At 47.6% G+C, this 26,688-nt stretch overlaps 1 protein-coding gene across 3 annotated transcripts; it reads right to left on the bottom strand.

Annotated features, from left to right (window-relative positions):
* Positions 1-2,676: 2,676 nt before the first annotated feature.
* OVOL2 (ovo like zinc finger 2) lies at positions 2,677-25,384 on the bottom strand. 3 transcript variants are annotated; one of them, XM_077114922.1, is made up of 6 exons: positions 24,990-25,384; positions 24,789-24,908; positions 24,095-24,487; positions 23,221-23,441; positions 12,436-12,625; positions 2,677-3,691 (listed from the first exon to the last, which is right to left on the bottom strand). In XM_077114922.1, exons 3-6 carry the CDS (start codon positions 24,192-24,194, stop codon positions 3,387-3,389), a joined length of 816 nt encoding a protein of 271 aa, XP_076971037.1. In that variant the 5' UTR covers positions 24,195-24,487; positions 24,789-24,908; positions 24,990-25,384; the 3' UTR covers positions 2,677-3,386. The 3 variants fall into 3 exon arrangements, with proteins under 3 accessions (XP_076971037.1, XP_076971041.1, XP_076971049.1); XM_077114926.1 differs by lacking the exons at positions 24,789-24,908; positions 24,990-25,384 and having other exon boundaries at positions 24,095-24,642; XM_077114934.1 differs by lacking the exons at positions 24,789-24,908; positions 24,990-25,384 and having other exon boundaries at positions 23,221-23,418; positions 24,095-24,199.
* Positions 25,385-26,688: the final 1,304 nt, after the last annotated feature.

Raw genomic sequence — 26,688 nt, 5'->3', positions numbered from 1 at the left:
CTCCATTCTTTCATCCTAAAGAAGGTGATACCTTCCAGCCCTCCAGGGAACATGGCTAAACCTTCCCATGGAAAGTAGGTGGAAGGGAAGGGCACCCCATCCAGGCTGGCAGCTTCGAGAGTGGGTGTGGCTCTTCCACACTTGCAGCCAGCCCTGACTCCCTGGTCTCCATGAGCAGGAGGCTGCTGTGACTCACCCCTGCGAATCGGCCCGAGGGTGTTTTCCTGGTCTGGGAAGCATAGTTGGCCAACGCACAAGGAGAGCTGGAAGGGCCCAGAAACTCATGCCCCTACTCCAGGACCTCAAGCAATGACAGCTGGGGAGTTAGTGGACAAATAGTTCTCCATGCCCTTCCAGTGGGCTAATGCTGAAGCATGTTCTAACCAGCTCTGAGAGGTCCTGGTGGGATTAAGCTCCAGCTGCCCTCAGTGGTGACTTCCATGATTGGATTCTTTCTTGGGTGTCTTCTCTATCCTGTCACATTTCTCCACTTCTCTGCGGCTGCTTCCTGGGATCCCCTCCTCAGCAATCTACTTCAACTTGGATCCCTGCCTCAGGATCTGCTTCTGGAGGAACCCAAACCAAGACAGCACTCACACATTGGCGGAAATTCAGGGAGACCCACAGTGACATGTGTAGACCATGTCATCTGAGGCAAGAAATCAGAGGCCCCGTGATGGTGGAACTCCCACACGAGAAAGGAACAACTTTCTCTCTTCTTTAGCCTCAGAATTTGTTGGGAATCTTTGTTACATTGGCTGCCTCTTATCTCGGCTAGCATACCCACCTAGCACCCATTCCCTTGTCTCATGATGGCACTCTGTTTTTGTGTTGGGAAACCACCTTCTTCCACTCCCAGCTCAGGGGCGTGACTGACCTGCTCCCCCAGCCTTGATTCAGGAGTAGCAGGAGCATATGGCCCAGGTCTGGGCTGACCTCACATCTTCTAGAGCACTGCCGGCCCAAGACCCAAATCAGGCCAATCAGGCAATCAGCCCAAGACCTTAGGTTGAAAGACACATCTGGAGTATCACCGTCTAGAGCTATGGATTGTCATCTTGCTTCTGCTTGAGCCTGCCCGAAATAGAAACCGCTTGGGGGAAAAACTGAATTATAATACAGAAAGATGAGAACTGCAGTGCGTCTATTTAAGTACCTAGATCGGGCTACACCTGAACGAACCCTTCAGCTGACACATTCCCTCTTCTGCTAAAGTCATTTTAACTGGGTTTCTGCCACTAGCAATCAAGAGTTCTCAATACAATTTGATCATGTGATTATGAAAACCCTGTGCCTGATGCTCCCTTTATCCAAGGTATGGGCAGATGACTAATAAATAAGTACAAAAGAACAAATAAATAATGGGGGGGGGGGTTGGGGGGAATAATGGGTAAAAAAAATTCATTAGATAAAAATACTAGTGGTCATTCAATTCCTGGCCTATGCATTTCCCAAAACAAACAAAAAAGAAACCAACGAAAGCAAGCAAGCAAACAAACAAAATTCAACAAATGGTGCTGCAATAATGAGACTCACATGGAAAAAGAATGAAATGTGACCCCACCCTACAGCATATAAATAAAAAAACTACCAGTGGTCAATGAGAGGGAGGAGTAAGGACTATGGGATGTGTAGGTTTTTTCTTTTTATTTATTTTTCTGGAGTGATGCAGATGTTCTAAAAATGATCATGGTGATATTGTGAGCCACTGATTGTATACTATGGATGAACTGTATGTGTGTGAAGATATCTCAATAAAAATATTAAAAAATAAAATAAAATTGAATCACACAAAAAAGGCCGGCCCTGAAGACAATGCCAGCAGTTCCCAGACTCCCCAGTGCCCGTCCCACCGGCCCTGGTGGCTCTCCTGCTTTAGGGTTGCTTCATCCGTTCATGGGATCAGCAACACCTCACTCAGGAGTGCGCTGAGGATTTCTCTGGAGAATGCCTGCCCAGTGAGCGGTGCCCACCTGGGTGCCCAACATGTCTTGGGTGCTCAATAAAAATGTTTGTTTTTCTCTAACAGAAAGGAAAGTGCTGATTCAGAAAAACGAAATGCTGACTCATGTTACAGGAAGTGCCGCTTACAATGTCAGATTTGGCACAATGCCTGGTTGAGAGCAGGGGAGGAACTGAGGAGAAAACGTGGAAGGGCAGGAGGAAGGGGAAAGGAAGGGAATGGGGAAGAAGGCCGGGTAGGAAAAGGGGACAGCAAACAGGGAGAAGGAATGAAATAAGAAAATGGCCTCATCTTCCAGACACGTCCCTAGGCCAAGGAGTGGCCCAGCCTTACAGCAAGATTTTCTTGATCTTCGAGGATGGAAATGAACCTGGGGCACTCAGCCAAGGGACAAGGGCAGGCAGTGAGCAGACAACGTAATGTAGCTGTCAGCTCTTCCTGTCCAACTCAGGTAGCTCCTCGTGGGACTCGTGTGAATACATCTCTCAAGGGATAACCCATCATGGTTTCAGGAAGGTTCTGGCCCCTTCCTGAGGCCTCTTCACCATCACATGAAAGGACAGTGGAAACCACCCCTCCCCACCCCCTATGGCGAATGTGCTCTGGTATTTGCCAGACACAAGGAAAGTCGCCTTCAACCAGCAAGTCCCAGCCTCAGAAAGCCACAGGCAGCTCTGTAGTAACTCCAGTGCCATAAAAGGACTCCAAAGAGCTTGGGATTCACCTGCCTTTATTTAAGAGTCCTGCCCTGCTGAGCCTGGCGCCTGTGCCCACTGGCCTCATAGGCAGGCTTTTAGTCCTATTTTTTTTTTCATCAGCCATTGTTCTTCTATCTACCATTCAAGATTAGCTTCTTCAGAGCTACACCCCTCAACCCAATACAAAATAATCAACCCCACAAATAATCTGAAGTCAAATGTCCTCCAGTGAGCCCTAAGCAGGGAGCTGTCCCTGAACACGCTCCTGCTTGGTTTAAGAAAAGTTACATAAGAACATTTTATTTATTAAAATAATTTCTGTAAACTCTTTCAGAACAGTAAAATTCATTTTCTTTGCTTGAGTAGCATTTCAAGCAGACGTAGTTTTATTTCAAGGCACCATAAACCGATGGCCTCTCGAAGAACCCTGTGTGTAAATCCTATAACAAAACCAAAAAATCCTGGAGGGCGCACACAGCCATCAGGAGAGTGGGAAACACCCTTGGCGACTTGGCTGTGTCCAGTAGGACACGTGGGGCAGGACCTGGCATGGCTATCACAATCGATGACCGCAGAAGGGACCCCGCTGGTGAGGTCCCCAAAGTCAGAGAGATGAATCAAATGAACACTTCCGATCAAGAGGCAGTGAGTGGGGCGGGAGGAGACCTGCAAAACCAAGACCATGGAAACCCGGCAATGCCAGCTTCCCTGCTCTCCTTCCCGCCTCACTTCTCCTCCTCGCTCAGGTTCCTCTGGAGTGAGGTCGTCAGCTTGCTCTGCAAAATAGCTGCCAGTTTTTTGGATGTCTTTTTGAGGAACGCGCTGCCCGGGTGGGCACTGTTCACGTGCAGGTACAGGTCCTCCTGGGTGGGGCCCGTGTAGCCGCAGTCCTCGCAGACATACAGCTTGTCCCGGCGTTGCTTATAGGCATACTGCTGCTGCACCCCGTGGATTTTCTTCAGGTGGGACTCCAAGGAGCAGCGCTGGGTGAAGGCCTTGTTGCAGACGTCACATTTGTAGGGGCGGATGCCTGCAGGGACGAGGGGGCAGACACGTCACTAGCTCATCACAAAGCCTGGCCAAAGCCCCCGAGTCATGCAGGAGGCCACCATAAATCATCCCCACCAGGGGTTCAGGGAAAATGATTAAAGAGGGAGACAAAACTGTCTACAAAGGATGCGAACATCAGGACTAGCAAGCAAGACAAAGATGGACGTAAAACGTAGCAAAACAAGACAAAAGAAAAAAGCGCTGCCTGTCTGGGGGGACTTTCCTTAGTCCCGCTTTTATGCCTCAATGTTTTAATTTTATAATAAGCAAATAAGCTTTTTTTTTTTTTTCTGTTTTTGTCTGGGTTTTTCCAAACATAGGCGGTGAGACAAGGGTGGCAGTGCGAGTAGCTTCTGTAAGAGGCGATCCCAGGAGGCAGTGGGGAATGAGGCAGGGAAGGGGAGGTACCGGACACGGGGTAGGAGGTGCGGGTATCAAGCCACTCGCCACTGCGGGCAATGGGAGCCCCATCCCATCAGGATGTCCCCCGCCCCTCCAGCAAGGAAATCCTCAGGCAGAGTTGCAGGGGTGCCCAGAAATGGCAAGGACCGAGGGCAGCAACAGGGTACTCACAATGAGCAGTTAAGAAAAGCATTTCCAAACTTGACCTCATGCTGGCTGTAGAATCTGGCTAATGTGAGTGGGCCTTGTCCTCTAGATGGACAGTCCATCTGTACTGTCCACACCATGGAGCTCAGCCTTATGGAACCTCATCATTTACAGACACACACCTCATTTCACTGTGTTTCACTTCATTGCACTTGGCAGATACTGTATTTTTTTGCAAACAAAAGGTTTGTGGCAAGCCTGTGTTAAGCAAGTCTATGGCACCATTTTCCAAAAGCAGGTGCTCATTTTGGGTCTCTGGGTCATATTTTAATCAAGGTATGTACATCGTTTTTTTAGACATAATGCTATTGTACCTTAAATAGACTACAGTATATGTAAACCTAACTTTTTAATATGTACTGGAAAACTGAAAAAATTCATCCCACTTGTTTTATTGCAGTAGAACAGAACCCGTGATATCTCTGGGGTGGTCTGGACTCACCAGGATCCTGTGAGGTCAGAAAGTCTGATAAAGAAATAAAAGTGCAGTCAGGGATGGGGTGGAGGGCGGTGGAAATGACTATTTTAGATGAGTTTGAACAAGGCTTTACAGATTTGCTAGTCATCAGAATCACCTGGATAGCGTGTTAAAATTTTAATTCATTTCTCCACAGATTGAGTCAGTGGGTCTGGGGCAGGCTAGGGGTTGGGAATCTGTATTTTTAACAAACACCCCTGGATATTCTAATGTTTGAACTGGCTTTGGGGAGCCACCAATTCAGGTTGAAAGATTCTGGCCCTGGGCTTGTCTGGGGTCAGGTAACTCAGGGGCAGGGCAGAGACCCCAGGCCACTCCCAACTCAGTGTCATCCACTGTGAAGGCCACAAGAGCCTTACAGTCAAAAGGACGGTGGAGGACCCAGGACAGAGAGAAGCCCATGAACCCAAAGCCTCACAGACAGATTCTAAGGAAATGCCACCTACAACTGATCAGCGAATTGTATCGAGCATTTGTTGAGGGGAGAGTAACATGCTCAGCATTGCAGAGAAAGAAATGAAATTTTAAAAAAAATCATCATTTCCCACTCACATACCTCCCCCTCCAAAAAAAAATTATTGTAGTGAGGCCTCACTTAAACTTGAAAGGAGGTTGCAGAGGGCTGCAGCAGGGCACAGAGCCGCAGAAGAAGAGGCTCGGGGGAGAATGCTGGAGGTACGAGGAGGTCAGGATAGTCCCTGCCTGGTGGAACCCCTAAAAGCCAGAGACCCTGGAGTGGGATTAAGAAGCTGCCATTTTATTTTTTCATTAAAAAAAATTAATTAGATGCTTAAATCTAAAAGTAATCTCAAATAAAACCACTGCACAGAGTTTAAGGTGAAAAATAAAAGATACCCCTTCATCCCCATGAATCTCCCATTTCCCTGACCCCACTGTCAATGGTTTCCTGTGAATTATTCAAGTTTTGTACAAATCACATATAAATATTAAAATCATATACTGAATTGCTCTGGGTGTGGCCTGAGCACTAGGGCTTTTAAAAAACTCCCTAAACAATCAATAGGCTGAGCCCTCGATCTTGGGGTTCACCCCTATGAAACTTATTCCTGCAAAGAATAAGCCAAGCGTATTTATAATTATGCCTAAGAGTCACCCCTAGAGAACCTCTTTTGTTGCTCAGATGTAGCCTCTCTCTCTCTAAGCCAACTAGGCAGGTGAACTCACTGCCCTCCCCACTATGTGGGACATGACTCCCAGGGGAGTAATTCTCCCTGGCAATGTGGAATAGAACTCCTGAGATGAGCCAGAACCCAGTATCATGGGATTGAGAAAGACTTGACCAAAGGGGGTTAGAGAAAAATGAGAGACAAAGTTTCAGTGACAGAGATTTCAAACAGAGTCAAGAGGTTATCCTAGAGGTTATTCTTACACATTATGTAGATATCCCTTTTTAGTTTATGATGTATTAGAAGGCTGGAGGGAAGATCTGAAACTGTTGAGCTGTGCTCCAGTAACCTTGATTCTTGAAGACAACTGTTTAACAATATAGCTTTTACAATGTGACTGTGTAATTATGAAAACCTTGTGTCTGATGCTACTTTCATACAGGGTATGGAGAGATGAGTAAAAAAAATATGGATAAAAAAATAAATAGGGGGCAGAAGGGCTAAAATTAACTGGGGAGATGGAAATACTAGAGGTTAATGAGAAGGAGGGGTAAGGGATATGAGATGTATGAGTTTTTTCTTTTCTCTTTTTCTTTTTTCTGAAGGGATGCACATGTTCTAAAAATGATCATGGTGATGAATACACAACTATGTAATGATATTGTGAACCATTGTTTGCACACCATGTATGGACTGTATGTGTATGAAGATTTCTTAATAAAAATATTTTTTAAAAAATTTCCCCAAGAAAGTCTCGTGCGCAACAAAGCATGAGAACTCCTGCCTGAAGCAGCAGGCACAGCTCTGATGGTATCTGCACAGACGTTTTTCCAAAAGCATAGACAAGAAGCTTTGGCGGGGTGGGATAGAAGTTCAGGCCAGGGGACTGGTTTCCAGGAGAGAGGGGCTGGTTCCCAAGCCTGTGCTGCAGAAAGGGGTCACCTGGCTGGCCCCCACTCCCACCCCGACACTCGGCAAGGATGAAGTGCCCAGAGCGGAGCCCAGAACAGGCCGAACTGACCTGTGGGCCTCACCTGGATACCCCCAAGCAAGGACCGACCTTGTCAGCGATGGGAACTGACCGTGCCCTGTGACCGTGCCAGACAGCACTGATCCGCGGATGCCCCAGGAACAGAGCCCAGGACCATTGCCAGACCAGGCATTGTACTTGCATACCTGATGAATCCACCAATATCACTACTCTTTTAAATCACATGCAAACACAGATCAAGGCTCTAGATACCTTCCCACCTACTTTTAATTTTTTTGATCTGCTTCATTGGTTACCTTCAGGAATCGGGTCTTGGTTTGGCAAAATTATTCAAACTGGACTAACTATGATAATTCTCAAACTTTAGAAGTGGCCTCCCGTATGTCATTTCAGCATCATGGATCCACCCTGTTAACTGAGACTATGGTCAAAATGCTTAACCTCTCTAAGCCTCAGTTTCCTCACTTGTAACAGGGGATAATGTTTGTAACCACCCCCCACCCCACCCCATCCCCACCATGACTGCTGAGGATCAATCAGGATTTCACCTGCAAAGGACCCAGAGAATAGTAAGAACTCAATGGGGACAGTTTCAAGAGCTTACAATTCAGGCAAAGAGAATGCTAATATGGTTTCTTCATAAGCTGGTCGGTGGGCACCTGCATATTTAGTATTTGTCTTTCAACTGTGCACATGTGTACTGCATTATTTATTTCACAATTGTTTTTAAAAAGGAATAGTTTGTTTTTTTAATGTGGTCACAGTAGGTATCTGCAGGAAAGAGCAGGAAACTTCCTTCACCATATTTTTGAATCATAAATCTGGATTACCCAGTCCAAAAAAATCTTGTTTATTGGGTTATCAGAAACAGTCTCTCCTTTTCAAATCTTCTATTCCTAATACCAACTCAAGCTTAGTAGCATACATGCCCAAAGAAAATTTTGCAATGGAGCTTTCTGCTTGTTTTCCTTGCCAAAGCTCAAGTCCTCTTTTATGGAGTTTTATCCCAATTTGAACTTCATCAAGAATCTGGATTTTTACAGGCAGGCCTACTGGTGAATGGATAGTTAGGGCAACCTCCTTGGAAGGCAATTTGGCACTACCCATGAAAAATTGTAAATGTTTACCCTCTAACCTAGCAATTCCACCTCAAGGAAAACGTGCAGATAGGCAAAGGGTATACAAGAATGTAAATAAAATGTGAAAAAGGAAAAAAAAAAAGCCCCAAATGGAAACAAGTGTCATCATCTGGGGAAGGGGGAAATGATGGTGTCTGCATATCTGAAATTTTACATTATGAGGTCATATGAGGAAATACTCTGACAACTACTGAGGAGAGTGAGATGTGTCTACCTCAGTTGATATGAAACAATTTCCTAGACATATATCATATGAAAAAAAGCAACATGCATTAAAAACTTCAAGAAAAAAAATTTTTAATGGTGCTTTGCACTGGGGCTTGGAGTAAGGAGGGAGACTTAGTGTGTTTTTCTTTTCTTGTTTCCACATCTTACCTCTACAGTGAAAAATAAGTTTAAATAAAATTATCAAAGTGAAATAAAAGTGAGGAAAGACTGATAACTGAAAAGTCACAGGTGTTGACAAGAGTGTCTCCATCTGCTAGGGGCGGGGTTACCTGATTCTCCTTTCCCCACCAGCCCGGCTCCCAAATCCACCCCAACCTCCATTTTCCCCAATCCAGTCAATCCTTCTCTTTAGCCTCCAGACAAAGCCATCATTGTTCTCTCCTCTCCAATCAAGAAGGAATTTGTTTGCCTTCTCATCCCTCTCCCTAGCACCCCTAGACAGAGATAAGGCAAGGGGGCACCCCAGGGGGTGGGGCCAAGGACACCCTGCTGGCCTGCATAGCCCCCCACCCCCGCCGCCTCTGGCCCCTCCAGCCCCCTCCCGCTCCCCTGACCTCGCCTGATCCAAATTCCTCAGCGTTTCTCTTTGTAGCTCAGGAATGTCATGTGCCGTGAACCGCCTCCTTTATTCCAGGCTGAGGGTGTAAAGTTATAACCCAGCACCGGTCAGCTACCTCCCTGGGCCGCGCCCCCGGCCCTCCCCAAGCCCGGAGCCGGGAACCCCACAGATGTGTTGTCGGGGTGCCTCTAGGTGGCTTACTTACACTTTCTTCTCTATAGCTTTGTATATTGGCTAGAATCTTAACAGAATTTATTGTCACTGGGCAATAGAGAAAGATAAAATGTTTTCAGCAAAGGCTACACTTGAGCAATGAGCCGGCTTGACGTGTCAGGGCTGAGAAAGGTGACCCATGGACCGCACTCCAAGCAGCGAGAGTATAAAGCACCCAGTTATCATTTTTACTTTAAAAATGCAGATCCCCCCCCCCAAAAAAATATCAAATAATTCATATCAAATTACTATGTGTCATGGCGCTTTCTCTCTTCTAATCTTCAATAAGACATCATTTGACTAAGACACCCCCCCCACACATATACACACACCTCTGTTTTACTCTTTTCTTAGGTGAAAGTCATATCTGAAAAAGAAGTCCTGTTCTTTTTTTTTCTGCTCTGACATTAAAGTAAGACATTTCCAGGCCCTGGCTTCCCTGGATCTTTTTGAGAGGCTTTCCTGGGTGGTGAGTCCCGCCTTAGGTGCCCAGTTCCCCCATAGGTGCAGGGGATGGAGGGAGACAGGAGGGTCTCCCTGGCTCCTGGCCCACTGCCTTTGCCTACTCCTCATTATATAACATCACTGCGATTCTCAAACTAAGGGCCCTGGGATCCCAGAGGGGTTTTTAGGTTGGCCGTGGGCTCACTGGGCTGTAAGCAAACATCACCCCTCATGCAGCTAGCTGTCTGCGGTGTTTGTGTTCACAGTGTCTATGTCTTTGTTTCTGGCCCAAATACAACATTTACTTGTGATGGTCAATAGCAAAAATTCAATATTCGCATCTCAATCAAAAGCAAGACTGCACCAGCCTTCCCATCCAATTCTTGGTAAAGGCTTTTGGAGCTAGTGAGGGCGGCTCATATGAACTAAAGAAATGTCTGTGGACCCCAAACTTGGGGGACCCCAAACTTTTATATGAAGCTCAACAGGTGGTAGGGCAGGCCTATCAAGCCAGGAGGCCAGGCCTGTTCCCCATCTCAGACCCAGGAGCAGGGGTCCCTTTTGTGCATGTGACCAGGTAATTTGTCAGTAAGCTCCTCTGGCTGGTACATGTTTGCATGGAAGCAGCTCGCCACCAGAAAACCAATCAGGTACCAGGAAAAGTTACCAATTATTACAACTTTTACTGTTAATAGTACTTCATATTTATTAAGCACTTACAATGTGTGAAAAACTTTACAAGCTTTTCTTTGCTCTGAAATCTCACTAGCACTACTTACGTGGTAGGTACTAAAATCTATTTTAAAGATGGAAAAAACTAAGGCCAAAGGATAATTAATTTAGCTAAGGTCACACAGTCACCTAACTGAACAGTCAGTCCCTAATACTACCTGGTTAATTCTCCATTCTCAATCACAGCTGAGACAACTGCAGCAGCTCAATGTTCACTGCAGCTGAAGGTATATGATAGTTAGCAATGCTCCCTGAACCCCCACTGCATTGTCCTGGGGGTCAGGGTTGAGGGAGTGACCAGGGATCCTGCCTGGTACAAGTTGAAGATAAAGTCCATGGCTTCTAGGACATCCTTGGACAGAGATGAAAACCTGGGCTGCTCTCCAGGGCAACAAATGAGAAAATGATCGAATGAGTGGTCCCCAATTTGCCCCAGACCCTTGGGTCTGTTGCCTGCATCCAGCTTCCCGACCTACCAATGGGTTTATCCACAGCCCTCAGGACCCTACACCACTCTCCATTCTCCAAGCGACCTAAGGGCAAACCCACCCATTCACTGGGGCTAGAGACTAAAAAGGAAGCCTATTAACCACACCCAAAGGCGTACACACACTCTAGGATTCCATTTAAACTAAGTTAAAAAACAGGCGACAGTCATTTATTCTGTTACAAATCATCATTGGTGGTTTCCCTTGGAGGGAGGAGGGAAGGACTTGGGGGCAGTGCAAGAAGCCTCCCTTGGGGGGAGGCGTCTGAGGGCTGCAAATATCCCATTTCTTGAGCTGGGTGCTAGTTACACGGCTGTGTTCCCTTTAGAGGAATTCATAAATTTTTCAAGTATGCACTTATGATTTGCGTGCTTTTCTGGATGTATGTTATACTTGGATGAAAATTTCACCTCAGACAGTTTTTTAAAAGGAAAAAAGAAAAGAAACTTTTAGGATCCCAGCCTACTTCTTAAGGTGGAGGACACTCATCATGCCATGGCCAACACTCAGATTAGGAACAACAAATCTGAACACAGAGGATCCAAGAAGGGCTCTGTGGTGAAAGGGGGGTGGGAGGTGTTAGGAGCTGAGGTCCCCAATTGCTTAGGAGCAGTTTCCCACCCCTACCTAAACCCCAGGGGAAACCCTAAACTCTGAAAAGTCTTAAGGGGTCAGGGGAATTATAATAAATTTTATGAATCGACAGGAGGGATAGGAGGTAGCCTGTATGGGATTGAATGGGTTTGGATGGGATAGGATGGGATGGATTGGGATGGGTGGGATGGGATAGGGTGGATAGGAATGAGATGGGATGGGTTGGGAGAAGATGAGATGGCAGGGGATGGGGGTTTGAAGATGGGATTTAAGGGCTTTACATGAAGCCCATCAAGGTGAGAAGTTTAGATTTCATCCTGCTCAGAGTAGGAGATTTAAGCATGGAAGTGTCATTCGTAGATTTTTCCTCAAGGGATCACTTTAGCAAAGATGTAGAATGTAGGACTTAAGAATCCTGCAGGCTAAATGTTTCTGAGATAAAACTAATGAGGCTTGTGACTAATCAGAAGGGCCTAGATAAAGGTCAAAGGGCACCCCTAGGACTCTCTGTGAAATGGAGCCAGTCAGGACCCAAATCCATACTTTAAAAGTAGAGAAACTGGGGAAGGTTCAAGGGTGTGGAAAGGTTTGCCCTCCAGGTTCAAGTTGAGGTCTGGGATCAGGTGCAGGGGAGCAGAGCATTTTCTCTTCTCCTTTTGATCGCTCAGCAGGAATGTGATACTGTTCTAAGCCAGGCACACTTCTCAAGAAAGGAGCATAACATATTATCAGTGGGAAACACAAGAAGCACCTCCTCCCAGTCAGCCAGGACCGAGGGGGCTGAATTATGACACCACCTGGCATCTGTCTCATGCAAGTCACAATTCCCAGAATACTTCCAGCTACTGATCTGTTTTGAGCCTCACTAGAACTTCTGTTATTATCCCCATTTTACTGGGGTGAAGACTGAGGCTGAGAGAGGCGGCTTGCCTGGCCTAACATGACACAGCTGGCAGGTGGCAGAGTTAGGAGATGAACCCAGATGAGCTGGCCCCATACACCCTGCTCTGGATCTTTCCAGAAACACTATACTGTTCCACGCTCCTGATACGGTCCCATGGCTGGAAAGGAGCAGGAACTCTTGGCCACAACCAAATGCAAAGCACGCACGCCCCTCCTCACCTGTGTGTGTGCGGACGTGCCTCTTCAGGTCAAAGGTGTCATTGAAGCCCTTGCCGCAGAAGGTGCACAGATGCCTCTTTACCTGGCTGTGGCACTTGAGATGGCGGTTGAGCATGCGCTGCAGACGGAAGCCCTTGCCGCAGAGGTCGCAGCTGTGAACCACTGAGTCACTGCATGTGCCCGTGGTGAACTGGAAGATAGAGAGAGGCCTTGAGCAGGCAGGGGACAGGACCATCTCCCTGTGCAACTTGGCTGTGGCTTCTGCCCCCCCACCCCAACCCCCAAATTCCAAGAAGGTGTTGGCTTTGGGGAACTGAAGCAATGGTTAGCAGTTCCTCCTGATTTTCATCCTCCCCTTCTTCCTTATAACAGTCCTTGGATATTTAGCACATGGCCTGCAGTGACCTGCCATGTGACTCCACCTGGCCAATGAGACACAAATCTCCTTAAGGGTGAGGAATGGAGCCCTCCCTTCCTCCTGTACTCTTCCCTGCTGGCTGGAGCTCCAACAGCCATTGTGGACCAGGATGGAAGAACAGAAAGAAAACAGAGTCTGGGTCCTGGTGACTTCACAGAGCCTGATGTAGACAGCCCCCAAAAGGAATCAGAAGAAATTCCTGTCTCCTTGTACCAGCCTGCTGCTCCAGGAGTTAGAGACTGTGTCCTCTCCATCTTGACTCTGGGCAGGACTTGGGACTGCTTGGACCAAGAGCAGCAGGGAGGTACCAGTTGCAGGACTAAGCAGCTTCCACCTCCTCCCTCTTGGAAGCCAGCTGCCAAGGAGAAGGCTACAACCCTGAGACCACCATGCTGCCCAGAAGCCCAAGCGAGCCATGTGCAGAGACGGAGGCCACATGCAAGGTTACTGGGGTACAGATATAGGAGTAAAACCTCACTGGACCTTCCAGCCCAGCCCAGTGCTGCCGCCAGCAGACAAGTCACCCCAGCCAATGCCAACCAGAGCAGAAGAACTGTCTAGCCGAGCCGTGCCCCAGTTCTTGACCCATAAAATCACAAACAAGTAAAACAGTTATTTTCTTGAAAAGCTCTTGGCCAGGATTGCATAGCTTCATTTTCAGCAAAACCATAACCAAACCCCAGTCTCTGGACTATGCAGGCGAGTGCTGTCAACCATATCTTTGGCCTCTGAGGAAGAAAATGGAAACTCTAACTCTGTGACGAAAAAACACCAGATCTGATATATTTAAAGGTTTCCTAGTTAAAAAACTGATCCCATTGCTTAGCCAAAATTCTTTACATTTAAAGGCCAAAATAAAGCATTTTCCTACAAACATCATTCTAAGATGACTTGGTCCTTTCCTGGTTCAAGCACTGTCCAAGCCTCCAATACCTACCCCTCCTTTCACCCACCTTGGGTTTTTCCTTCCTCGGAGTCTATCCAATGGCTCCCTCCCTGATGCAGCCTTCTCTAAAGACTGCAGCCCAGGCCCTAATTGCTCTCTGTGCCCCTTAGGTCAGTGCCTATCAAACTCAAATATGCATACGAATCATCCTGCTAAATATAAAACCTGATTTGGGAGGGTTGGGGTGAGGCCAGAAAGTCTGCATTTCTAGCAAGCTCCCAGGTGATGCCTTCGCGACTGTCCCACAGACCTCACCTTGAGACACGATGCTTGAGAGCACTCGCTTTCACATAGTTCAACAGTTTATTGCATCTCATTCCAGGAGGTCCCACCACACACAAACGTTTCCTAAGAGTCATCTCCTCTCCCAACTAAACCGCTTGAGGGCAGTCAGCATGCGTGAATTCCCGTTCTACCTCCCTACCCCCATATGCCCTAAGCCTACGGGCTTTTAATTGGTGGTTGGATGGTTGGTTGATTGCAGGTAGCAAAATGCAAAGAGACTCAAGACTCCAAAAAGGAGAGAAAAAAGTCAATTTCCTTTCCCAGGGTGACCTTTCCTCTGGTCTTCTTAGAGAAAAAGTAGAAATTCTTCAAATATCCCTCCACAGAGGCAGCTTTTCCATTTCTCCATGTTCACAGACATCCCCATTTCACAGCATGAAAAACTGAGCTACCCAAAAGTGGCTCATTTGGGAAATTCACCCCATGGTGCACCCTCCCAATCCATCCCTCCTAGAACCAATCCAGCCACAAGACTTTAATAAATAATATTAGAAACCAGCCAAATTGTTGAGAGAAGATATGAAGCTCATTAAGTGGCTGAAAGTCAGAGCTAATGAAGATAGCTTCTGCCAGACTATCGCTCATCTCAGGAAGGAAGGAATTCATGCAGGGTAAACTCCCAAACATGACATTTACCCCCCAGAGGAAATCTCAGGTTTTTTGAAACCTGCTCTGTAAGAGCAAGTCTGGAAATGATTATATTCATCAATAAGGATTCATTGCATCATTTGCCAGCCACAAGAAATGAGCCACTCTGGACATCCAGCCTACTCAAGCCCCCAAAAGGCTCCAGCCTCAGCTTCCATCTGACTGCAACCCCATGCAAGAACCACCCAGCTGAGCTCAATCCATCCACAGCACTGGAAGATGAACATGATAAACTATTCCAAATTGGGAATGGTTTGTAAAGCAGCAAGAGATAAACAGAACAGTAATAGACACATCCCATCTGTCATTCTCTCCAGAACACCAGGTCTTCCACATTTCTGAACGTTCTTTTCCAGGATGGGCTGCCTGATATGGAAAACAAGTCTCCAATTCCTGGAACGATATCTTGTGGGCCAAAAGATGGACTTTTCCTGTTCAGGTTACATGGCTGCTCTCTGAGACATTTTTATTATGTTTACACATAAAGATTCAATATAAGGTTAATAATCTTACCTTTTTAATCTACTCTGAGTGGTAGATCAAACTGAGTCATAGTTCACTTAGTTATGGTAGCACAATATTGTAAATGTAATGCCACAAATTGGACACTTAAAAATGATTAAAATGGCAAGTTCACATTATGTATATATGCTACCGCAATAAATTACTTTTTAAATCAGTCATCCTAGTTGAAAAATGGTAGTGGCATAGAGAGACAAACAAGAAATGGTGAAGGATCAAATAAAAATCTAGACCTGACTAATTATCTGACATGAGATGTCATTTAACATCCCTGGACCACAATTTCCCCACATGTAAAACAATAAAATGGTATTCAATGAGCTCTTCAGCAATATTAGAAGCTACGAGCAGGGATATGTTTGCAAACTTCCTAAATTCAAATCCTGCTCTATCACTTACAAGCTATGTAAAATAGGCAAGTTACTTTCCCTCTCTAAGCCTTAATTTCATCATCTGCAAGATGTGGATAATATTTGCCTCTTAGGGTTAAGGAATTAAATAAGCAAAGCTACATAATAAATCCTAATTATTATAGCTAAACCAGCTCCAAAAGAGAGAGAGAGAATTATTCATAATCCCTGGATTCTCAATTTAGCTTTTGAATTTTAACTCTCTGATGGAAGAAAAAAAGAACGAACTTTCAGTGTGAGCCACCTTTCTTTTAATCACAACTCTGAAATCCAAAAAAAATCTCTGAAAACAAAATTTTCTCCTATCTCACTTGGTGGCAGAACCTAACCTGAGCTAATGTGAAGACTCTATCCCACTTAGCTTAAATGTTCATCCATCTTGATTCAGAAATTATCGATGTGTTTGATTATAGGATACCTCTGCAGACCTGCTGGGAATGATATTTGCACCATGCCACCTTCTGAAAAAATTTTAATAATTTGAACTTGAATTGGAAATGAACAGTTTTCAAAAGGATTGGTAATGAAGTAGGGAAACTACCACGGATGGGTGATGACACCTGCCTGGAGATTGATTCAGGGCAAGAAAGAGAAAGAGTGAGCAGTTCTCCAACCCCAGGGCTTGACGCTTTTCTGCTCGCCTACTCAGCTGTCCTGTTTTCTGCAGGATCTCAGCTTTCATTTAAATGAACCCTGCAAAGCCCTCCTCTAGCTCTTCTTCTAAAAGCAGGCCTCTGCAGAAAAAACAAACCAATCATTGTGTCAGGGTGGCTGAAAACTTCAGGTGTGTGCAGGGGGGGCGGGGACTTCAGCTGGCCCTCCGACCAACTTCAAAGCTGGCTCAGGTCACTTACCTGTCAAGCTTCTTAAGGAAAAACAGCAACAAAAACCCTTCCTGTTCTGTTGAAGTGCCCACTAGACAAGTTCATTAAATTAACAGTCGCATTTCCTGTGGAAGGATACTGCGAGTCCAAAGCTGCACTCTGGAGGCTCCTGGGACCACATGTCCTCTGAGACATTTACCATGCACGAGTGCTCAAAACCTGCTAAAGCATATTTCCCCAATTCCTCTGGGATTCAGATCCCCCTCAGTGTCAAATACCATTTCGGCAGTGTGGAGAACCTTCTCTAACGCGAAGATGATGAATGGGATATATCCTTACAACCCAGAAGAAACGGAGGCTCAGAGCAATGCAACCTGCCCAGGGTCACATGATTTGTAGAAGGTCATACTAAGATTTTGAATGTAGTCTGTTGTTTGCAAAATTTGTGCCTATATTTTTCATTAAGTGGGTCCCCAGGGCCTGGGCATATGTGACTCTGTTGTCTGTCTCATATCTCTAGCTTCAAGCTCCTTCACGTCATAGTCAAGGAGAGAGTGTCCAAGACACCTCTCACAACGCAATACAACAATGTCAGAAGAATAAGGATCCGGGGTTGGGCTTGACCACCAAAATATGTGAGGAAGTCAAGGACATCTCCCCTGGGCTCTGTCTTTCTCACCTGGACAATGAAAAGAGTGAGCCAATAAGCTTTGGCGTCCTGTAGAGACACCAAGGGACAGACACCTTGGCATCTGTTCCTGGGCCTTCAGGTGGACCTCCCTGTACCACACAGGCTAGAAAGCTGGAAACTACATTTCCCAGAACCCCTAGCAGTTGGGGTTTAGGATGTGAGGTAGGTTCCACCAATTGCATGTAATCTCAGGAGATTTGAATTAGAGTTAATTGGGCAAAGGTGGGTGAGAGGCAGTTGCTTTGCAGTGTGCTTTATGGCGGAAGCATCGATATGCAGGAGCAAGCAGCCATGGAGGCAGCAGCTTCCCGACTGGGCAGAAGCCCTAGGTGGTTTGGATCTGCAGCAGGGCTTTTGGAGTCATCCTGGAAGCTCAGCTGGTCTTTCTTTAGCCCTGTACCCAACCCTCTTCTGCTTAAACTAGCCACAATGGATCCTGTTGTCTACACTAAACCATCTTCCAACAATAAAAACCAACTTCACCAATATTCAAACTAAAAACCGGTGCAGGTAACACTTACGTGGTTCCCCTATTTCTCCTTCCCCCGACCCCCCTTAATTAATGTAAACTTTACGGAGCATCCATTCCAAGCATTTTTCCAGATCTCCGTTTTCTTCTCACTTCCCATTTTCCTCCAAATGCTGTCACTTATATCTGTTGTGACAGGACTGTTGACTCCTTCCTCCCTGCCTGTATTTTCTTTTTTCTTTCATGAAAACTTGTTCAGCAATTTTTTAAAAAACATTAACATATATAATCAGTAATTCACAATATCATCACTTAGTTGCATAATCATCATTTCTTAGAACATTTGCATCAATTCAGAAAAAGAAATAAAAAGACAACAGAAAAAGAAATAAAACGAAAACAGAAAAAAACAAACAAAAAAAGATTATACATACCATACCTCTTACCCCTCGCTTTCATTAGCATTTCATACTAAATTTATTTTAACATTTGTTCCCCCTATTATTTCTTTTTATTCCATATGTTCTACTCGTCTGTTGACAAGGTAGATAAAAGGAGCATCAGACACAAGGTTTTCACAATCACACAGTCACATTGTGAAAGCTATATCATTATTCAATCATCCTCAAGAAATCCCTGCCTGTATTTTTGTTCTATGTAACTTACGTTCTTCTATGAGTCAGGCACCATGGAGCTGGGTGCTAGGGATATAAGCCCATTTGGAAGTGCTCCCTGGGTTTGGTGGGTCTAGAGTAGAGGAGTCTGCCAGCCAAACATGCAGCCAGGAAGATGGCCAGCAAGTTAACTGTGGGAGTTGGGGAGGGGCATCGGATTCTGTCTAGGGGGAGAAGATGAGAGGCAAGGAGTTAGGCATTTTGGAGCATCTCTTCTAAGTGTTAAATGGATGGGTTTTTAAAAAACTACAGATATCCACATCCATAATTCACAGTGAAGCTTAAATGGTTATCACTGGAGAATCCCAGCAAACTGAATATGTTGAAAGCCGGATAAATAAAAGGCATGGATTAAGCATTACTCTGCCTTTCCTAAATGCACTGTCCCAAAGGGAAACCAAATAGCAGACAAGGGTAAGTGTCTCTATATAGATGTCAGCTAAAAAGTGAGTATCACTGATTAGGATATCACTGTTTCCCAACTTCCAAAAATCCAAAATATTTTGGTACTGAGCATAGAACTGCTAATATCACAAAAAGAGAGACAACCAAACATCACATGCCTCTTGACAGCACCACCTGTGACACAGTCCAGCTAAAAATAAAAATAAAATAAATCTCTTCATGTATCTAGAGCACCATGTCCAAAAGAACTTGCAGCGATTCTAGAAATGTCTTCTGTGCTATCCAATGCAGTAGCCACCAGTCAGCCACATCTGGCTATTGAGCACTTGAAAGGTGGCTAGTGTGAGAAGGGGCTTAAGTTCTACTTAATTGCAATTAATTTAAATAGTCACATGTGACTCGTAGCTACCAGATTTACCATATAAGACAATGCAGTTATACGTCCAACTACTCAATTAGAGAAAACATGGGAATAGGTGGGCGGGGGGCGGGAGAATAAGGAACCCTAAATACCACAGTGATGCAATCAGCAAAATCCAGACTTTTGGAAATTCTACAAGACAAACTACCGCCGTCTCCAACAAATAAATTGTAAAGACATTAAAAAAAAAATGACACAGAGGGAAAGTATATAAATTAAGAGACCTGAAAGAAACATCAACCAATTACCATGTGTAGACATTATGTGAACATGATTAAGCAAACTGGAAAAAGATACATGGGGCAATCAGCAATTTGAACACAATTGGTGATGTGGGTGTATGATTGTGGATGGTGGTCCTTATCTTTTGCAGGCACATTGTGAGATACTGATGGACAAAAGAGTAAGATGGCTGAGATTTGCTTCAAAATCCCATGTGGAGGGTGCGGGTAGAACAGAACCAGCCATGAGCTGATGGTTGTCGGGGCTGGTGATTGGCACGTACTTCTCTGCCTTCTAAATTCTCCATAATAAAAAGTTATGGGGGGGGTGGCGGTGGGGAGAGACTATTCTAGCTTTGTACATCTGTACCACACGGGAAGACTCAGGCTAGAGAGCCAGGTAAGAGGCCAAAAATGCTTTTGCGTTATTCTAGACTCAATCCCTTTTGGAACAGGATGGGTGAGAAAACAGATTATCATCCTGCTTAGTCCCATCAGCCGTTCTGAGTCGAGAATGGATCAATTCTCAGTCAACTAACTCATTTAACTTCAGCATTCCTTTGTTTCTGATGAACCTTCCAGAGATAGCGGCCCATCAGTGTTTCTAGTGTTTATCTATTCCACAGCTGGGAGCCTGCAAATGGGTCCAGCATTCTTTATTATAAAGTGACTTAAAATGAACTGGCACCAATACTTTCTGGGACGCACATAATCTCATCCCAATCTGTTTTGTAAATTATACAATTCTGAACAGTTAAGAATCCACAACCTGCCCCCAAGTGCAATACGGCAGATAACCTGGAAAAGCCACATTTCCTAATCTGCACCTCTGACCCACTACAAGGCACTCTATTGTGCACTTCTATAGGCAGGCAACAAAGGTTGAACATTAACGGAACTTGCTATGGGTCACTGTCAGCTAATTTCCTATTGGGCAGTTTACACATGCACAAAAGTGCTGAACATTTTGCATTCATTATCTCATTTAATTTGCACAATACTTCTGAGAGACCAATTCTGTTATTTCCCCATTTTACAGATCAGGGAATTGGGGCTCAGAGCAGAAACTGTACCAATGACCACAGCTGGTAAAATGGACCCAACTGAGGTTTACCTTCTCAAAAACCTTTTGGACCCCTCCGCCCACACTGGAGCAATCAACACTTCTCTGCTTGTCCCTCTACCATTTGACCCTGTCCAGCCCATATCTTCTAGCTCTTAGCCTCAGACTCCCTCCCTGATCTATGATACCAGAACTCCCAGTTCTTTCCACATTCAAACAGTGGGCTCAGCCCAGAAAGCCCTAAGACTAGCCCTTACCCCCTTCTCCATAGCCTTCAAATCCACATCTTTAAAACAGCGCCCCACCCCCTCCATTTACATCTTTGCTTTTACTTCTGTTTTAGCATTCATTTCCCTGTTACAGTCATTCATATTTGTGTCTCCCTACCAACCCAATAATTATAGCTACTGGGCACATCCCATCCTTATCTCGTTTATCCTCACAGCTCAGCATAGGTATCCTTATTATCCCCATTTTAAAGATAAGGAAATCCAGGCCCAAGGGTTTAGCAACTTGCCCAAGGCCACACAGCTAAGAAGTGATAAAGCCAGAGTTTAGATGTTTAACCACTACAACCAGAGGGTTCCTTCAGGAATGCCAGGGTGGGACTGCTTGCATCTCCCAGCTGCCTTGCACACAATGTCTTGCACACAGCTAGAACAGCGTAATGCTAGGTGGGATGTTGTCCTCAGCAGGACGCCAGCCCAAACCTGCCCTTCCTCTGGTTCTAAAAGTCAACTAACTGCCCACAAAGTTGTCTTCCAGTTATTCAAAATAAGTCATTAAAGCAATGCATATGTATGGTCCTCATCCTTAAATTGTATTCCCCATCTTCTGGTTAAGAAACTCATGGTGAATTCAACAAGCTTTTCAATCAACTCCAGGGTTACAGAACGTGCTAAATCACAGGTAATTTGGCCAGTCATTTGAAAAACGGTCACTGCCATGAAGGCAGAAGTGGGGAAATGTTCTGGTAGGGTCACAGGTTTGGGGCATCTTGATGTCAAGATGTCTTATACTTGTGGGAGGAGGTGGTGATGGAGTAGGAATCTGAACACCCTCAGTAAACAGACACTCGTGGGAAAATCAGAGAGAAGATGCCTTGTTAATGGTTCAGGAGCAAATTCCGAACCCCATCCCTCACCTCTGCAAGGCAGCAAATAGGCAAATGATCATGAATGTAAAACCGGTTTATTTATTCCCTTAATCCTGGGCTCCAAAGGCATTATTTGCCTGGGAAAGGAGATCTCCCCAAAAAGTTGGTTTATGGGGGCTGGACCTTTCTCCTCTGCCACTTTCTCTCTAGGGAAATCTGGGAAATTGGGGGAAAGGGGCAAACTGGCTACAGTTGCACCCAAAACAACGTTGCAATTGTCCTTCCAGCTGGTGATAAATACGCAAGTGGAACACTTAGTAGAATTTCCTGGAGGGCAGAGCTGTCAGCCCCAGGCAAACTGTCTCTCCAACTTAACCCCACCTGGCCCAGAAACTCCTCAGACTGGCCGACTTTAAAGCTCAGCCACGCACTTAACACTGAGCAGCACCGAGTCGGCAGCACCTTTTTAAGCCGTCTTTCCTTTTCCAACCTCTAGCCTCAATTCACAACCAAATGCACCCCAGCCCACCCGCCACCCTCCCCAACCACTCCCCAGCCCCGCCGGCCCCGGGAAGCCGGAACTCGGGAACATGCACAGGGGAGGTATGGCCTCTGCTAGGAAAAGTACCGGCGGCTTTCCCAATGCAAGACAAACGCTCGAGTTCCCCCGACCTGGGCACCGCCCTGGAACGCGCAAGAGTTATCGCCCTCGCAGGCGCCCTTGATTGCGCACTGTGGTGCCAAGGCCCACCAGGCTAGGAACTGGGGCCACATGACTCATAAAACACTATCCGCTGGCTACGACTGGTTCTGAGTCAGAGAGAAGAGGGGTTCCTTAATCTTGGGGTGGGGGTTGGGGGTTGGGGGTTGGGAATAGCGGATGCCTCACAGCAGGCGATCGGGGAAGTTCTAACCCGGAAGATGCAGACTCGTGCGCGCGTTGGGAAAAGATGTTGCCTACAATTCTAGAGGACTCGGGGTGGGGTGGGGGGCGAAGCGCGACAATAGAGAGGCACTGCCACTCCAACCCACTGCGGGGAGTGGGGGTAAACCAATTTGTAGCTGAACCCTTTTATCCATCGATTTAATCCAAAAGATTTAGGAAGAAATGACAAACTGGAAGTGCCCAACACAGGCCTCCCGTCTAACGAGCACTCCAAAACTGGCACTCGGAATAGCTATTTGTGTAAAAGAGGCCCACTGTGTGCCAAGCTGCCGCAGGAAAGGGGGGATGGTGTGTGTGTGTGCGTGTGAAATCCTGAATTCACCTGGCGCTAGGAACTGCGTCCTATAGAGTGGAATTTCTGAGAAGCCTGGATTCCTCCTTTCTGAACCCAGACAACCTGGCTGTTCATCAGACCTTGCACATAAAATTAACTGCTGGATTAGAGGATCCTGATTTAGGCAGCTCCAGTGGCCACACTGAACGTCCGGGGGCCATCCCGGCGGCCCGCCCAGGAGCTCAGAGCCAGCGGCCCGGCGCAGCAGCGCGGGCGGCTCCCGGGAGGGAGGGAGCACGCGCCAGGCGCTCTGGCTGCTGCCCAGGGGCAGGTGCAGGAGCCGCACAGCGGACCTGCTCAGGGCGCGGGGGCCCCGGTGCGCAGGCGGGTGCTACAGGGAGGGGCGCCGACCGGGGTTGCCCGACGCCAGGGCGTGGTGCAGGTGGCGGCGAGAGCTGAGTCGACACCGTACCTTGATTTTCGACCTGGCAGCCGGGCGCTGCTTCACCGCCAGGTGTCCACCAGGGCTCTCGGTGTCGCCGAGCTCGGGGGCTTCGCGCTCGGGGGCGCGCGGGGACAAGCTGCTCTCGGCGCCTCCCGGCTCCCCAGCAATGCTGCTGCCACCGCCGCTGCTGCTCCCGCCATCACTACGACAGTCCTCGGGGGGTTCCTGGAGCAGACAGCCCAGGCCCACTGCGGAAGGAGACACACACACACACACACACGCGCGCGCGCGGCGTCAGGCCCGTGCGCTGGCGGCAGTCTGACCTGGGGCGGTGCCACCACCGCCGCCTCGCCCCTGACCTGGCACCTCGCCAAGTGGGCAATGCCGCGGGGGTGGGCGAGCGAGTCCCCGCTCAGCCTCCTGAGCGCGCTCCGCGTGACAGGGCACCATCCCCCGCGCCCTTGAGGAATTGGGGGCTATACGCAGGGGACCCCACCCGCCAAGTTTCCTTTCCCCGGAGGAGAGGGTCCGACCTCTCCTCACCTAGTTCCAGAGGGGATGAGGGTACTTAAGCAACCCAATAAGGAAGTGGGGGTGGGGGTAGCCCCTTCTGGTCTTCACTACCGCCTCCCGAGCCACCTCTGCCCACCCTGCAGTCAACGGTCCCGCCGCCGGGCAATTAGGGGGGAAGGGGACGCCCGGCGTTCCCGACTTCCTAGCTTCTCGCTCGCCTCCCCGAAATGGGTCTGCGTCCTCCCCCGCCCGAAGACCCCCGCAGCCCCTCCCTACAACCGGGGGTTGGGGGACAGCCGCGCCCCCGCCGAGGAGCCGAGGGGAGCGGGTCCCCCTCCCCCCACCTGGGAGCCCCCGCGCCCAGGCCGGGCCCCCGCGCGGCGCTCACCTGGGATGTAAGTGTCTGCCCTTTCCTCATCCGGGAGCTCATCCCAGCTGCGGACCGAGACCCCCGGGCTCCTCCTCTTCACCAGGAAGACTTTGGGCATGGTGGGGCCCGGCTCCCCGACCGCGGCCCCCTCCTCCCCGCGGCTCCCCGCTAGGGGCGGCGGCCGCTCGGATCCCGACTCCCGGCGGCCGGAGCCCACCTTCCCGCCTTGCCCACCCTCTCCCTCCGCTCCCGCCGCCGCGCGGCTCCCTACTCTCTCCCGCACGCGCGGCGACTGCGAGCTTCCAGACTCGGCGACACCTGGGCGTTAAATCGCGGGTGAGACCTCGGCGGGGAAAAGTTTCATACGGTGGAATAGAAAAGGACCAGGAAACTTGGGAGCGAGCATGCGCCCTGCAACATAACGGTGTCAACAAGCTCACTACCTGTCCGACCGGTTCCGGCGGCCGGGGCTGCCTGTTCCAGCCCTTCCTTAGGCATGAATGTTTGCAAAAGAATTTAACGTCTGATTCTTCCCCCCTCCCCTTTTTAAAAAAGGAAGAACATTTTTTAATCAAGCCCCCGGCCCATTCCCCATCACTCGCCCAATCAGGGCAAACTCCTTGACGCAAACCCCAGAACCGCTCCCCAGGGTACCAGTCAGCCCACCCCTACCCCCCTCTCAAGAGTTGGGGCCCCCGAATGGATTTATCACCAACAAGCTCGCCAGAAAATGGCTCTGTTCCTTTAGACATTACGGATCGTTCCCGGGGCTTCTTGAAATCTCTATGGCTAGAAGCGGGAAGCGGCGGGGCGACTACACCTGGACTCTGATCTGGGGGAGGAAGGCCCAAGGGCTTAACTCCCCCGTTATTTGCAACAGCCCGCCCCCCCCCCAAATACACAGTAACAATACCTGTAAAAATGTAGCCTCTTCAGAACACTTTGACGTGTGTAATTCAGTTTAAGGAAGTCGGCTTGCTCCTCCAAAGCAGCTCCCACCCCAAAATCTTGCACCCTAAGAATCCCCTCACGCCAAATTAATAATACACAATGGAACAAAAGACAACTGCGTGCTGTGCAAACTCAGCTTTGAAACTGGTCCCCTCTCACCCCGATTATTGACTCCCCTAACTGCCGTTCTCCAAATTCTGAGGCTGGGAAATGATCTTCTCAGGAAACCTGTAAAGTAAAGGTTGACTAATTCCCCTCGGCGCCCCTATAAGGGAGGTGGCCGGGCAGCTTAGTATTTATTTATTATTTTATTTTTTTATCTAACCCTTGTACCTGGACGGGGACGTGGGCAGGGGTGAAAAGAAAGGGAGGTTGGTAAAAGAAAGCCGCCAAGTTTCTGAGAGCAACTGTGCCCACGCTGGGGAGCGCGCAGCTTTCCCAGAACCCCCGGCCACCGCCCCTGCTCCGCGCGCGCAGGAACGCCCGGCACAGCCTCCCCGGCTGCTGCGGGCGGGTGACCCCCTCCAGGGGGTGCTCAGATGTGTGCCAGCTGCCAGGGACCGCGGGGGCGCGTCTGGCCAGGGGTGCCTTGGCGCCCGCAGTTCGACGATCGGCCGGCTTCACCTGTCTGTAACCCGACCCGCTGCGCGCCCAGCCCACAAGCCCCGGGAATCAACACAGCGGTTTTCCCAGTCCTCTTCCGCCCTGGAATGGCCCTTGGGGACACAGCAGCCTGGTAACGGATTTCTCGGTGTAGCTGGCGTGCTCCCGCGGCGCGCGGGGTGGGGGCGCCGCTCTCCCGGGGTTACGAAGGGGACAGGCGCGCCATGTCTCCCTGTCTGCCCCTTAAGAAATTACCCTCTCTGGGTTGAACCCGGTCCGGATCCCAGATTGTCGTTAAAAAAAAAAAGAACAGTTAAGAATGAGAAAGACTTTGATCCGCCAGAGGCGGAAGAAGACATTTCTGCAGTCGCACAAGAAAACGTGGTTTCTTCCTTGTGTACAAGGCGAGGCTGCAGCTTCTTCTGGGAGACTACAGATGAATTTTTATCTGCCAGCAAACTGCAGAGTGTTAGAAGGTTGAATTAAAGAGTAAAAATGAAGCAAAAACATGAAATCACTAAAAAATACAAAATATGAAAAAATTGAATACATGAAAAAAAGTCATGAAATCATTATTTACTACCTCTAAAAAATCTTCAAAAGACAATTTCATTCACAATTCCTTGTTTTACAAAGGAGGCAGTTAACCCCATTACTAAAAGCCTTTTTAAAGAAAAAAATCTGACTGTTTCAACGAATTCTAAAGCGCCTGAACCATATTGTTTCCTGCTGGTTAAGATAATATAGGAAGGTAGGATTCAGTGCTAGAAGCCTCAAAAAGCAACACAACATTTAGGGGACTGGGAGCAAAGAATAAAGATTGATAATTACAGTTTTATTCAGGGATTGTTGGATTCATATTTACTATGCTTGCTTTGTTTGTGGGAGCCAAAGGCATTGTAAACTGTGTTTTCTATTTTTTTTTCTTGATCTATCTTTTTAGGGGCTTACCAATAATATTAACTTTCCAAAGAATCAATTAGTTTTTCACATTTATAAGGTCATTTTTCTAAGTATCGTGAGAGGGGTTTATAGAATATTCCCTAAAATGTGATAAG

This window comes from Tamandua tetradactyla, chromosome 1 (assembly GCF_023851605.1).
Source record: "Tamandua tetradactyla isolate mTamTet1 chromosome 1, mTamTet1.pri, whole genome shotgun sequence".
Lineage (NCBI taxonomy): Eukaryota > Metazoa > Chordata > Mammalia > Pilosa > Myrmecophagidae > Tamandua > Tamandua tetradactyla.
The sequence above is the reverse complement of the archived record's forward strand: the minus strand, read 5'-3'. Positions and strand labels throughout refer to the sequence as shown.

What these genes read in the sequence shown, in the direction of transcription:
- OVOL2 (XM_077114922.1), bottom strand. Translation starts at nt 24,194, where the DNA reads ATGCCCAAAGTCTTCCTGGTGAAGAGGAGGAGCCCGGGGGTCTCGGTC. An exon ending in GGCAGACACTTACATCCCAG is followed by an intron (nt 23,442 to 24,094) that starts GTGAGCGCCGCG and finishes CTCCTTCCGCAG; the next exon opens with TGGGCCTGGGCTGTCTGCTC. An exon ending in GCACGTCCGCACACACACAG is followed by an intron (nt 3,692 to 12,435) that starts GTGAGGAGGGGC and finishes TCGTCCCTGCAG; the next exon opens with GCATCCGCCCCTACAAATGT.